Here is a 15,531-nt window from a genome sequence, read left to right on the forward strand (position 1 = left end):
TGCTATAACGAATACTGTGTTGAGTGAAGATCCAATTGTTGACGAGAGCGTTTAAGGTGAATTGTAGAAAGGAATTATTGTTGTGACGAATAAATTACATTGTTGTTACTAAAAAAATTCACACTGGTGTCAGAAGTGGGATATTATCGACAATGGAGAACCTACAGCAAATCCTGCAAGCCATCGCGGAAATGAAAGCTGAAATGAAAAACGACATAAGTGCAGTAAAAGCAGAAATGAAGAACGATATCAGTGAAGTAAAAGATAACATGAACAGGCACATCAGTGAGGTTAAGAACGACATAAGTGATGTGAAAACGGAGATGAAAAGTGACATAAGCGATGTGAAAACGGAGATGAAAAGTGACATAAGTGAAGTGAAAGGCGACATAAGCGGAGTGAAAGATGACGTCACTACACAAATTGAAAGCGTTTCAGCCCACGTAGATGGAATTGTCGCCATCGTGAAAGACGAACTCAAAGCCGACCTTGACAACCTAAACAAGAATTTTACAACTATAAACGAGGCAGTAACCGAATTGAGACAGGAGGTAGACCATTTCGACGGCAAAATCCGCGATCTCGAGCGTCGTCAAGAGCAGACAAGCGAGTTGCTGGACAAGACGAGTGAGGTGATGGACAGACACGCCGAGGAAAACAAGCACATTCTCGCGTTGGTGGATCGCCAGGCCAGAGAACATAAACAGATAGTTGCCGAGGAGGTTCGACGTGCCATGCAAGAAGCGGCCACAGAGTTGAGGACTCCATATAGTGGCCCTGCGGAATCATCGCCTTCAGCCAGACATCACAACGTCAAGACGCCGAAGTTCGACGGTACGACGTCTTGGGCGATATTCCGTCGCCAGTTCGAGGCCACCGCAGCACATAATGGGTGGACCCCAGCGGAGAAGACTACTCAGCTGCTGACCGCGCTTCAAGGACAGGCGTCGGAGATTCTTCACAGCGTTCCAGAAGATGGGACAGCCGCTGAGATAATGGCGGCCTTGGAGGGACGTTATGGTGACCATCAACTTGCTGCAGCATTCAGGACCCAACTGAAAACGAGGGTCCAACAGTCAGGCGAGTCCCTGCAAGAATTCGCGATGGCGGTGGAACAACTGGCCCATAAGGCCCTCAGGGGCCTACCTAATGACTTCATCGCTGGAGAGGCGGCCTACACCTTCGGCAGCGGAGTTCGAGACCCCGAAATCAGACAACAGCTACTCCTGGCAGAGCATCGCACTATCAACGCAGCTCTGGCGGCGGCCCTCAGGATGGAGGCGGCCAAGTCGGCGGCGGGAGTCTCAGCACCGCACTGGATCAGGAGCGTCACGGCGACGGATGCTGGGGGGCGCCAACCGAAGCCACCCGAGCGGCAGTCAACGGAGCGGCGGAGACGACGGGCGCCCACCTGCTGGTCCTGTGGCAAACCGGGACACTTGGGAAGGGACTGTGACCAATCCGGCCACAGGCAGGAGAGAGAGGTGGCCGACGTCGAGGAGCGCCAGCAGTCAACGGAGCGGCGGAGACGACGGGCGCCCACCTGCTGGTCCTGCGGCAGACCGGGACACCTGAGAAGGGACTGTGACCGATCCGTCGAGGAGCGCCAACAGTCAACGGAGCGGCGGAGACGACGGGCGCCCATCTGCTGGTCCTGCGGGAGGCCGGGACACCTAAGGAGGGACTGCGACTGCTCTGGCCACCGGCCGGAGAGAGAGGTGGCTGGCACCGAGAGGAGTCAACAGTCGCCTGAGCAACGGGGACGGGTGCCCACCTGCTGGTCCTGCGGTGAACCTGGGCACCTGCGGAGGAGTTGCGACCGACCTGGCAACAGTCAGGAGAGAGAGGGGGCCGATGCTAGGAGGAGCACGTCGGCGCCATCATCACCGTCCCCTCGGCTCGTCCTGGAACCGGTCGACAGAAGGTGCGACGATGGGCTGATTGCTGAAGGACGGATAAGAGGCCGTCCATGCAGAGTACTGGTGGACACCGGGGCGATGCTCACTATCGCCAGACCAGACGTCGTGCGTGGCCTACCTGGGAGGACGCCGCTGCGCCAATACGAGCTACGGACTGCTTCAGGCGAGAGCTTGCCCATCCAGAGAGAGGTCTTCCTGGACCTGACCTTGGGGAAGAGGAAACTGGAGATGTGGGTGTTCGTCGCCAACATCACCGAGGACGTCGTCCTGGGACTCGACGCCATGCGGTTACTCGATGCGACGGTGGACGTCCGGCGCCGTATACTCCGTCTTGGTCGGGATGAAGTGTTCCTGATGGACGCCGAGGACCAACCCGTGGCCAGCGAGCTCTCCTTGGAGGGCCAAGGGGAAAAGCAAGATGGCGCCCACGAAGTACGAGTATTGCTGCCCAGCCAAGCCAAGGATGGGGTGGCACCACCATAAGGAGGGAGCAGCCGGAGGACCCCAAACGTTGGACCGACTAGCAGCCTACCAAGGGACTGCCCGAGACGAGCAGTCCTAAGGAGGGAGCAATGTGACAGCGACGTGAGATTCGAACTCACGACCAGCGTCCCGCAAGAAAGCAGATCGCACAGGCTCCACGGAACATTGAGTGACGTCGCGCGGTGGAGAGAAGAGAGAGGGTGTATTACGTCACGCGACGAGTTTGCGCGCGCATCTGGTGCTGGTAGAGAGGAGAGGGCTCTGGATTTCTCTGGAATGCCATCTCTAGAGACGGGTGGAACCTTCGATGTTACGTCACTGTGGTTATAAATTACGGTCGCGAAGGAACGACAGCAGTTTCAGAGTTTTCAGTTATTCAGTCAGTGAGAAAGCCAGAGCCAGCCGGAGTTCGACTCGAGTGTGCGTCCGCATCTGCGTCAGCATCCGAAGGCCTGAGTTCGAGTGCAGTGGACCGCAGTTGGAGGGACCTGAGTTCGAGTGCAGTGGACCGCAGTTGGAGGGACCCGAGTTCGAGTACAGTGAACTGTCTCTGAAGGTCTGTGGTTCGAGATACCGTGAACTCGAGTGACTGAGATAGAAGAACTGTGAACTGAGAACTGGTAGTTCTGATTTGTAAATAGTGCTTTGTAAATATTAGTTAAGATTAACAGTTCATTGTTGTGCGTAATAGTCCAAGTAAATTGTCATTGCCGTCGGTGGAGTGCTATAACGAATACTGTGTTGAGTGAAGATCCAATTGTTGACGAGAGCGTTTAAGGTGAATTGTAGAAAGGAATTATTGTTGTGACGAATAAATTACATTGTTGTTACTAAAAAAATTCACAATATTATTATTGGTTGTTAAAACTTTGGAAGTGTAAACATGTTCTGCATTCATTTCTTCTGACATATTACTTGTCATACTTTTGGTAAGATACAATTTCTGAAGGTACAACATGTAAATGTTACACAAAACAGTCATGTTCAGTAACAAATCTAAAGTCTGCAGCAATTTATTTCCTGGGATAATTAGCAATTAAATTTATATCACATTAAGTTTCTACTGTTTTGAATTCACTGCATTTTCAGCATTTTAATGTGAATTTTTTAAATTTATCTGATGCTTTACTGATATATGTTTAAGGTATTTTCGTTTCTGGCTGTTGTATCTTATTTTTCTTTACTGTCTGCATAACCTTATTGTAATCTGCAGTGTTTATAGAAAGTAGATCATATGCTATGAAGAGAAAATAGAATGCAAAGTTGGTTTACCCTTTCCCGTAAAAGATCCTTGAAAGCTTCTATTGCTTCTTTCTTATCTTTAAATACAAGCTTAGGTTCTGGTGTGCTGGTACGACTCCCTGGAGCAGAATCCTTGTTAGAACTACTGTCTTCATCAGCTGCAATAAATACATTAAAAAAATTTGTCAAATGACGTGGTAAAGCTGTTAATACTGTCAAAATAAAAGCCTGAAGACTGAGTCAAAATTCATTTCTGTAAAATGTCTGAATTTATTATACAAATAAAATTCTGTTATATCTTCTTACATGTGACATCTATAATCATATAAAATACCAGAAAGATGAAGTGTTCTTCACGAAAATAAGGCGGACAAAGGATATTCAAGCTCAATACTAAAGGAATTTGGGGTGGTCAAGCAACATGCTCCAGCTGTTTTTACCCCTGGAGCTATTTTAGAAGTTGTAAAAAGATGAAAAATCCTGCCTCTGTTTGGGCTTAAACACAGATTTAGAGTCGGGCAAACAGCCTCTTACTCCCGCTCGTCTCGTAGGCGAGACTGGCTGGCCGATAACGCCAGTTCCGAGAATCGTATTCTCGAGATTGGCACTCTCGGGAACGAGGAATACCGGGTCCCGGCCTGTTATCGCACGGCCGACTTATCGTTACGAAATGCGTACACTGACTGCCGGCTTAATCGCCGCTCATCACTGAAATTCGTGACTCTTTCTGAAATATTAATGTTCATAAAGTAATTTAAGAAGGCACAGCAGTGTGGTATGCAATAATACAGCACATTATGATTGTCGACATTCTTACAGAAGGCACACTATTTTAATGAACTACTTACTGCTTTCTGGAGAAGCAAAATAATGCAGCACTTTCAGCCGTTACCTAATCCTAAGCTAGTCTAAAACAATAACAAGTTATGGTTGGAGCTATGATATACTTTCTCGCTATCAGCATTTCGTTGACATTGCATATTTAATCATTCGATAGTGTTTTGTATACGCTATAGTAATGGATAACACACGATTGTATTATTATATCGCGCGTTCACATCTGGATGTTTCGTTGTTATGCAACGGCATCTTCATCAGCATGGGTAATTATTGTGCTGTGTAAGGACGAAATAAAATAATTGATACTTATTTATATTATTATAAAGGACCAAAGACTCAGACAAAAGATATTTTTGTTTCCCAACTGATAAAATGCTGCATGTGAAATGGAAACACTTTTGCAAGAGGAAGGACAGAATTACGAAACAGAGTAGATCCTTTCACAAATTGATCATAATTACTTACAAATGCATTTTAAGGAACCCGGAGGTTCATTGCCGCTCTCACATAAGCCCGCCATCGGTCTCTATCCTGAGCAAGATTAATTCAGTCTCTACCATCATATCCATTTTTATATTATCTTCCCATCTACGTCTCTGCTTCTCCAATCGTCCTTTCCCTCCGGCCATCCAACTAACACTCTATATCCATTTCTGGATTCGCCCATACATGCTAGATGTTCTGCCCATTTCAAACCTCTGAATTTAATATTCCTAATTATGTCAGGTGATAGTACAATGCGTGCAGTTCTGCGTTGTGCAACTTCCTCCATTCTCCATCCCTCTTAGCCCCAAATATCTTCCTAAGAATCTTATTCTCGAACACCCTTAACCTCTGTTCCTCAAAGTGAGAGTCCAAATTTCACAACCATACAGAACAACCGGTAATATAACTGTTTTATAAATTCTAACTTTCAAGTTTTTTGAGAGCAGGCTGGGTGACAAAAGCTTCTCAACCGAATAATAACAGGCATTTCCCCCCATATTTATTCTGCGTTTCCTCCTGAGTGTCATTTATATTTGCTTTATCATAACAACAGAGAATAAAAGAGGGTTATTATTATTATTATTATTATTAAATTAGTTACTTTACGTCGCTTTATCAACTGCTATAGCTATCTAGCGTCTGAATGAGATGATAATGCCAGCGAAATGAGTCCAGGGTCCAGCGCCGAAAGTTACCCAGCATTTGCTCTCAATGGGTTGAGGCGAGAAACCTCAGCCAGGTAAAGGCTGGTTCACAATAAACCGGGAACGGAAACGACAACGAGAAATAATCTATACTAATAATAAATCTGTAAGCGAAATTTTTCTGGTAATTTTCGCTTTTCCAAAAATAATAGGTGTTAACATATATAATTAATCATCCTGAAACCGAAAATCGCTTTTTTGAAATTTCTGTTTGTATGTCTGTCTGTCTGTCTGGATGTTTGTTACCTTTTCACGCGATAATGGCTGAACGGATTTCGATGAAAATTGGAACATAAATTAAGTTCGTTGTAACGTAGATTTTAGGCTATATGGCATTCAAAATACTTTATTTAAAAGGGGGGTTATAAGGGTGCCTGAATTAAATAAACCGAAATATCTCGCTTATTATTGATTTTTGTGAAAAATGTTACATAACAAAAATTTCTTTAAAAACGATTTCCGATAAGTTTTATTCCAGGCAAAATTTTGATAGGACTGATATTTAAGTCTGTCTGTCTGTCTGTATGTTTGTTACCTTTTCAGGCGATAATGGCTGAACGGATTTCAGTGAAAATTGGAATATAAATTAAGTTCGTTATAACTTAGATTTTAGGCTATGTAGCATTCAAAATACTTTATTTAAAAGGGGGGGGGGGGTTATAAGGCGGCCTGAATTAAATAAACCGAAATATCTCGCTTATTATTGATTTTTGTGAAAAATGTTACATAACAGAAAGTTCTTCAAAAATGATTGTCGATAAGTTTTATTCCAGGCAAAATTTTGATAGGTCTGATATTTAAGGATATAAAAGAGTTTTAAAATAACAATACAATACATTTCCACCGCCGCCTCAGATTATAGCGTCGTTGTTCCGTACCTGCTATGTGCAAACTATTAAATTTTTTAGTAGGAAGAAAAACAAATTTATTCGTTCTATGGCAGTAGTGCATAGGAGATCGTGAATTCTTACATTTTTACACAATCAACTCTATTAATTTGGAGTGATTTATTAAAGGATGCATTCTAGACTAATTTAGAAAAATGTTAAACGAGTTTTATTTGCACCAAATGAGTGGTCTCTGGACCAAAATGATAGCATTTTAATTATTTAAATACAATTTAAATTAAGTAACATATTAAACGATTTATTCTTCTATCAAACACGAATGTTCCCTGGATCAAACGTCCTATTTTAATTATGTAATTACTTTATATTTATTTCTAATAAGTGCAGCGGAGCGCACGGGTACAGCTAGTATTAAAATAAATGTATTTAAATGTGAACATTCACAATTAACGAGAAGATTGCCGGAGCCCGGAAATGGGAACGTGAAAGTTAATTGTGAATGCTCACATTTAAATGTATTTATTTTAACAATATTTCCGTTATCGTTGTCGTTTCCGTTCTCGGTTTATTGTGAACCAGTCTTAACTTGACCCAACCAAGATTCGAACCGGAAGCCGATCGATTCACAGTCAGGTGTGCCAACCGTTACTCTACAGCGATTATTATTATTATTATTATTATTATTATTATCATCATTATATCATTATTATTAGTAGTATTACTGTTATCATCATTATCGTAATCATTATGATGATTAAGATTATGATTATCAGGATTATTATGATGGTTATTATTTATTACTGTCTTGTAAGTTATCATTAGGTACAAGTATTAGAAATCTGATTAATTCTTAATTTGTTATTGTCGTTCCTATAACATAGGATAATTATTGTAAATCATATAGGCCTATATAATTTTATATTGTAACATGGCTAGAATACAATAATGATTGTTCTGTAACAATAATTTATAACGTGCACCAATAGAAAGTGTAGTTTTCTATAGTATAGGCTGGTTCACAATAAACCGGGAACGGAAACGAGAACGGAAATAATGTTAAAATAAATGTACAGTATTTAAATGTGAGCATTCAGAATAGTTAATTGTGAATGCTTACCTTTAAATACATTTATTTTAAAAATATTTCCGTTCTAGTTCTCGTTGCCGTTTCCGTTCTCGGTTTATTGTGAACCAGCTTTTAATATTTTCATGTTTCATATCATTGTGTTACAAACAATTTTTTTATTTAGTTGCTATAAAAGATAGCCTAATTACTATAAAGTGTAAACCATCTTGGACTATATAGCCTCATTTTCAACTATCTTCATTAAAATATCAATTAATACTATCCGTACAATAACGAGTTTTCATGCGTTGAAGGGTTCCGTACAAATTTTACGGAACAAACGTTTGAGTCATGAGTCCTGCGCTAACAGGTTAACTCGCCGTTATTCGAGAACCGGTAAAAATTTTGAGTGGCCATCACTTTTAAAAGTAATTTCCATCCTTTCTCAACATATCTCTCGCTTTAACCCCCCATCTAACGTGAAAAACAAAAAAGTTATCAGCCTACAAAGGTGAAGTTGCAAATGTCTATTCTGAACTCATCAATCTCCATCGAAGTTAATATTTTTTTTCTCACTTTCCAAAAAATATTTTCAGTTCGATTTTTTTTCCTACGTTTTCCTTAGACATTGAGCTATCAATCCAAAAAATTACAGCGCGATTGATCAAGTATTATAGGAGCTACGACATGATATATATTTAAAGAACCGGGAAATGTATAAGCCAATGCTTCCTATAGGAGCGCGGCCCGAGCGATATCGCTTGCTTATCAGTACTACAGTCCCGTCTAGACCTCCGAGACTGTCGGGAGTGACCTAGTATCGGTAATCTCGGGAGCAAGAGAATCTCGTGTTCTCTATCAATGAGTCATTTGGCTACATTCGGTACGCGCGCACTAAGCGAGACTGTGGAGATTACGCAACCGAGAACGGGCGATAATATGAGGCAGTCTGCCCGACTCTACACAGATTGTATCTTTGAAGTCTGTTATTCTACCAATCAAAGCCAACTTGCGTTCTGTGAAATACAGAGTATTATGTATAATTTGTTCAATAACAAACAAGAATTATGTATATTTTGTTCAGTAACAGACAAGAAATTAACTTATGTTAACAATAAAATAAATGCGCGCACGCACGCACACACGTTTTGAGTTCAGTCTGTAATGTCCCTTTTCTTATTCCTACTTATTTGCACATCACCCAAAACTCACAACTGCGGAATAAATTTTGTTTTAACCTCAAAGGTAAAGCTGGAAGTTGACAACAGCTGACAACTGTTATGCATTATAGGTACATTTTAGGCCATGTTTAGAAAGTCTTTGCCTACAATTAACAACTCTAGAATCTAGATATTAATAACAGAGGATTTCCTTAAGATAATGAAACCATCACAACCTTCAATTTCATCTTCAAGGAGTGCATGAAAGCCATATAATTCACTGTGGGTATATTATGTCTTCTAAGTAATACGACTTTGACACTTCTGTGAAGGATTGTCCCATCATGCAAAGTATAAGAGAAGATAAAACAGGAAGAGGTGGCAACTCTGAGAGAGCAAGAACACTGTATGTGTCTGCCCTGATCCCGGTATCAAGCAAACACTGATAATTTTATAATAAAGACAGACTTATTGTAAGCGAGAGTTTCTTAAACATGAAACATTCTATATTACTACAATCTTCACAGGGCATGCACTTGTTAAGAAAGCCACCACTTAAATGATGCTAACATTGCAATCTGCACTCATGTACAGTTGCAACAAGGGATAGTTGGAGAACTTACTGTATTATTCAAATGTTCACAAATATTTTCTTATCGCATTTACCCACATCAATTATGCAGACGATGCAGGGATAGTTAACTAAGTTCTGTACCATTCTGCAGTAAGGTGTGACCTGTGAAATCACGTGAATGCCGGACGACGTAGCAGATGGATGACACAGCAACGGATCACAGAGAAGTTACAGTATTTATTTGTCAATGTCAAACTTAACTTTTATATGGACTAGCTGAAGCTGTCACAGATTTTATATAATTAAGTTCGGTTTCTTTCCTCTTCTTCCTTAGCGTTTTCTAGTGCCATAAATGATGGTAATTGTTTACATTTTATCTTGTGTGTCAATATCTTGTAACTTCAAATAAATTGTAAATTACAATTAGAAGAAGAGCGCTCAGTACATAGTCAACTTTTTCTCTTAATATCAACAGAAAAAGAAAAATATTTTGGCCTTCAAAAATGTTCTGAAATATAAAATTAAAACTCACCTGTTTTGCTGGGCGGAGTGGGAATGCTTATTGCTGCCAATGTGGCAGCCATTGCTTGGTCTAAGGCGGAAGAAGTGCCTGAGTTCTTATTTGTTGATGGTGCAGGAGCTGCTGTTACTGGAGTTGCCACTGGAACTGTCACTGCCACTGGTGGAGGAGTGCCTTGGTGAGGAATAGGAACAGCAGCTGGAGCTGCAGCCGGAGGAACAGTTCCCCCAGGAATTGGCACTGTACCAGGAATAATGGGCACTGGGGGCAAGCTGATGTTAGGGCTCAGTTGACTTGGAACTGCTGCTATGGGTGGTCCAGCTGGTACTACAGATGGCAATGGTGTTAACGGTATGGGCTGGGGCACTGCTGGACTTGACAAGGGAACTGGAATACTGACCACACCCCAACAAATAATCATCACCTTAATGGAAAAACTCATATACAACTGCAAACAGGAAGAAAGGAAACTAATTCATAACAGAAGAAAACTAATTAATCAATTATTTAAACAAATAAATAAATAAAAAATTTAAATTCTACACGAGAACAAAATATTACGCAAGTACTAATGATACAGTAGCTTCATGCACTTAATTTGTTTAAGAAACTCTCAAAGTTTTTATTGGCATATTATAAACACTCAATGTGAGAATTCCTTGTTATATGGCATACATAAACACAGTAACCGAATTCTTGCCACACTCTTTCCAACATATCTGTGCTTATGGATGCAATTGCAGTAACGATCCCAAGTCTTACTTCTTCAAGGTCTTGGGGTAGAGGTGGCACATAAACTGCACCCTTCACATACCTCAAAGAAAAAAGTCATATTGTGACCAGGAAGGCCAAGGGTGATAGCCTAGGCCAGATCAGTGACAGTAGCACATCCAATCCAATATGGCAGATGATCAATTCGGAGATCTCTACGAAATAACTTTGTACCACTGTTACTGAACTTGTTATCGCAAGCTGCAGAAAGCAAAACAATTTATATTGTGAGTTGCCATTTTTCAACAATATATCTCACGGCAAGAGTAAATATACATTTTTCGAAACTTAGAACTGGAAACTTTGAGAGTGACTATGAAATGACATGTAGGTACCATGTTAGTTTCTCATTAATACTTACTTAACAATATACATATGAAAGTGTTACCACTATTTTGAAACATGGTGTATATTGTAGATGGTAACTGTAAATATGTTGGGTTGCTGAAATTTAACTTTTTCAACAGACTATTTAATGACGCTGTATCAATTACGATATTATCTGGTATCAGTAGAACTGATGGTAGAGAAATGGTATTTTGGAGATATGAAACCAAGGATTTGCAATGGATCACATGATATTCTCCTTATAATTGAACAAAATCTCGGAAAAAACCCAACCAGGAAGTTACTGTAGTCCAAGCGAGATTGAAGCCCAATCTCAAGTGCAGGAGATCAGCTCCTTATTCTCCGAGTCAATGACTCTTGACTTCTTGAATCTTTTTTCTCAGACTGTTCAATATATTCTCTTAGGGGCAACAGCTCTTATTATTTCTTTGTTAAGGCACAATTAGATATACTAGTACAGGAAAGATTCTGAAATTGCTTAAAAAATGTAAAGACACTACAAGGAGCAGTTATTTACTCATATTATGTCCTACTAATAAGCGAAGTAGATATCTGTCTGAAAAAGGTAAGAGGAAGACAGCTGATGAAGAAACTGGACATGGAAAAACTGAAGAACGAAGAGAAAAGAAGAAAATTTGAAGGAAAATTTCAAGAGAAAGCCACTAAATTAGAATCCACATCTGAAGATTCCATGGAGACAGTGTTGCTGCCAATTCCGAAAAAAAAATAATGCCTAGAAATGTAAGGAGTTCACAACTATCAGTGTGATATCACATTCGGCACATTCTCCTGCAAATACTGAATCAACATTTAGTGTATTTACCCACGTAATGGATGCAGTCCAATTTTTCGCGTTAAAAAAAAAAATCCCCGCGTAATAGATACACTTCATTTTGAAGAAAGATCGTTTTAGTAATATCGAAAATCAAAATGAGAACAATTCACATCATAGTATTGTGACAGTCGGGAGTCGATCGCGTCCCACAGAAGTCTGGGGTGCACGAGGAAAACGAGCGACGCCGCCACCTTCTTTGCTGTGGCCGCTCGGGTCTGAAGGGGACAGACGTAAGAGGGGGGCACGAGGTGGAGGCGTGGACGCAACGAAGGGTGAGGAGAAAGTAAAGCAGCTGGTGACTGAGGGGAGAAATCCAGAGAAGTCTGGGCGTCTGTTGATTGTTCGCGAGATCGTACTCTCCAGAAACTATAGTTTAGTTATAAATTAAAACACACGAGTGAACTTGGGAGTGTTGTTGTTGTAATTGTTGGACAGCAAGCCAGCCAGTCTTGTGTAGCAGTGAAGCCAGCTTCGAGACCGGAGTTCGACTTGAGTGTGTCCGCAGCTGTGTGAGCATCCGAAACCCTGAGTTCGAGTGCAGTGGACTGTCTCTGAAGGTCTGGGGTTCGAGATACTGTGAACTCGAGTGACTGAGCTAGAAGAACTAGCCAAGGCAAACGAACCATGAACTGAGAACTGACAGTTCTGATTTGTAAATAGTGCTCTGTGAACATTAGTTAAGATTAACAGTTCATTGTTGTTCTCAATAATCCCACAGAGGTCGGATTAATTGTCATTGTCGTGTGTGGAGTGCAAATCCCATTGTTGACGGGAGTAGAATTAAATTGTAGAAAGTGATTATTACTGTTGAAATAATAAAACTACATTATTGATTTGTAATAAAAGTTACAGTATCTAGCGAATTTTATAGATCTTCAACGATAACACATGCTAAGGAGTGACCCTTACCTGTTTTCTGCAGGAGGAGGAGGTTGTGTTGCATTGGGGACTGGCGTTTCCTCTGTTGCAATTCGAGCTTTCAATTCTTCTAATTCTTTAGGTATAGTCCAGCGTGATTCCTTAGTGTTCACATTGTGATAGTAAGTTTTTCCATTTTCTGAGCGATATTCTTTCCAAGGGCATTGAGACAAAAGAAGCTATAAATAAACGAAATTTATATAGTCAAATGAAGATAATTTACACATAATGTATGTATATATTCATGCATTGTAGTTTCACATGAGCCATCATTTTTCAGCATAGTAATAGACTTATAGGTGAAAATAGTTTGCAGTGTTACAGATGCAGATCAACTATCTCTTATTAGTTTGTTCAAAATGCACAATATTTAGAAATTTTATCTGAACACTGATCAAAACAGATAAGCAAAAATTAAGAATATTTTGAAGGAAAGCATTACAGAAAATTTATAAGCATCAAAGAATCACGTTACTCAAAAAGGGAAAATGAAATAGTATATGAAAACTTATGTCAAATTTAAAGAACCTAATATTAAGAACTGCTACCAAAATAAAAGCCCAAAACCTTAGATGAACCGGATATATTATAAAACCTATGAAGTGAAGAACGAAAAAAAGACTGAATAACAACTACCAAGTGGAAGAACATTAGGCCATCCAAAATTAAGACATTTTAATAACTCAGGTAATCTCCAAGTTCTTAAAGTGAAAAACTGGAAAATTTATTGCTTAAATAGACAAAACTGGTCCCACATTATGAAGTTAATAAAGAGGTCTCACAGTTTAGAGATGCATAAGATCTTATTACCTTTAAAGCCCTTAAAAACAGCACTTCAAGATCTCCTAATCCTAATAAGGAATATAGAAACATTTGAAAAAAATCAGAATTCTGTGGTGTTTGGCCAGAACATGACATCTCCAAAAAAAAAAAAGCTGTTTTGAAATACAAGCATTTTTATTTTCACTTTTCCTTTAAAAATGAGAATTCTAGTTTACATACAAATGTGAATTTAAATAGCATAGATTAGGGCACTGTTTAATTATATGCATGTACTCATGCTTTTCTATAGCTTCCAAGTAGCCTACCGATAAATGTAGACAGCAGGAAATGACTGTTTTGGAGTTGTCACAGATTGACCAATCACCACAGAATTTTTCTCGTAACTATTCTTGGAGTCATTGGGCAGAAATCTATATGAACATAATTTATGAATTTATGTTGGATGCTTTCTAATTTAGCCAAGTCAGTTGTAACACAATTCCAGATTACAGATGCATATTCAAGTTTTGATCTCACTAAAGCGAAGTAAAGAATTAAAAGTGAATCACTTGTAGAGAAAGAATAACCATATCAGATCCAACATTCTCTGCCTGACAGGTATGAGAACTAGGAAGTGAAGAATGAATACTAGGACTGAATAAAAAAATGCCAAGTGGAAGAACATTATGAAAGCTACATGCTTATGAAAAAAAAAAGTTTACTGTCAAAGAACACACAAGCATCTTTGACACTATCTGTTCTGTTAATTTTGTTTTGAGTTAATTTAAGCTGAATTTAAGAAAAGTAAATTTCCTTGTATAGATTACAACATTAGTGTTGGAAACATTCGTTTTCATGTTCTTTGTCTTCTTCCCTTCAAGTATTAGGTCCTATGGGCTGTTATGATCTCACAAATGAATTTTCAAGTCCTTACTAGTGTATTACAATTCCAATATTCCTTTACTATAGCCATCACCTCTAAGTAATTTCTTGTAGTTTAAAAACAGATGTTAAGGTTGCAGCACAGAAATCAGAACAGCTACAGTAGGATGAGTTTGCATGTACCTCTGCTGGAGTTTTCAGTTCATCTGGCTTTTCCCACAAGCTCTGTTTTGTCACTGAGTTGTAGTAGTATGTCCGTCCATCCGGAGCCTTGTGCTCTGACCAGTCTGACTGAGGCTTGCTCTCACTCCCCTCACCTCCAAGTGATGAATCCCTGTTAATAAGTGTTATTCTTGCAGATTACTTTTAGGCTACACAACTTTATGTTTATTCAGAGTAACTTAAACAATAATATTTTTGTAATTATAGTAGATCCCTTTAATTTACTAATATTTCTATAAAGTAGAGAAGAATTTTTCGACTACTATGCTTCCTCTCATTCTCTCTACCATTGTTTCAGTATAATATGGTCCACTCACCAACTCTCTACAGTTTAAAATTTAAAAGGAACCTTAGATATAGAAATGTCACTAATAACATTGTTCACTAGACAGGTGTCACTAAAAGAAATCTAATGTGGATTGTGGCGATGGAGATGACAGTGAATCGGTGGCGGTGGTGGTGGTGATGGTGATGTAAATAAGGATAAGAATAAAGTGAAGCAGTAACAGGAACACTAAGTAAAGGGAGAAAATGATAACTGATATTATTATTATTATTAATTATGATGATATGATGGATTGCAATATTAGTGTTGGTTGTGATGGTGGTAGTGATTATCATTTTATGGCAAAAATAGGTGGAATGATGGCAATGGTGATAGTAATGATGATGATGATGATGATGATGAATCAATCAATCTTAATATATCCAGCTGTTTGCTGACAACATAAAGTTCACTATAGTCCACTGTAGTCTATTCAGTTGTTGTTTTTCACGAGAAATGAGGGGTATTTTGATCGGTGTTCATTATAGATGCCTGTTGCTAGTAGCCAGAGTTGGGGTGAATCAATATATACTGCAGGACTGTCTTTCCTGCAACTGGTACTGATGATTTTAATTTACTTCTTTTATGGTTTATGGATGGACAGTATAGAAGAATGTGTTCCAGAT

At 39.7% G+C, this 15,531-nt stretch overlaps 1 protein-coding gene across 1 annotated transcript in view; it reads right to left on the reverse strand.

Moving 5' to 3' along the window:
• Positions 1–15,531, reverse strand: part of Prp40 (pre-mRNA processing factor 40) — a 79,024-nt gene that overhangs the window by 56,458 nt on the left and 7,035 nt on the right. Inside the window, exons 4-7 of the mRNA XM_069847780.1 lie at positions 14,542–14,692; positions 12,706–12,893; positions 9,855–10,237; positions 3,675–3,802 (exon numbers count right to left, since the gene is read on the reverse strand). Of these exons, the coding sequence (XP_069703881.1) occupies positions 3,675–3,802; positions 9,855–10,237; positions 12,706–12,893; positions 14,542–14,692 (850 nt within the window). The remainder of the gene's footprint in view (positions 1–3,674; positions 3,803–9,854; positions 10,238–12,705; positions 12,894–14,541; positions 14,693–15,531) is intronic.

Source organism: Periplaneta americana, chromosome 15, assembly GCF_040183065.1.
Source record: "Periplaneta americana isolate PAMFEO1 chromosome 15, P.americana_PAMFEO1_priV1, whole genome shotgun sequence".
Classification (NCBI taxonomy): domain Eukaryota; kingdom Metazoa; phylum Arthropoda; class Insecta; order Blattodea; family Blattidae; genus Periplaneta; species Periplaneta americana.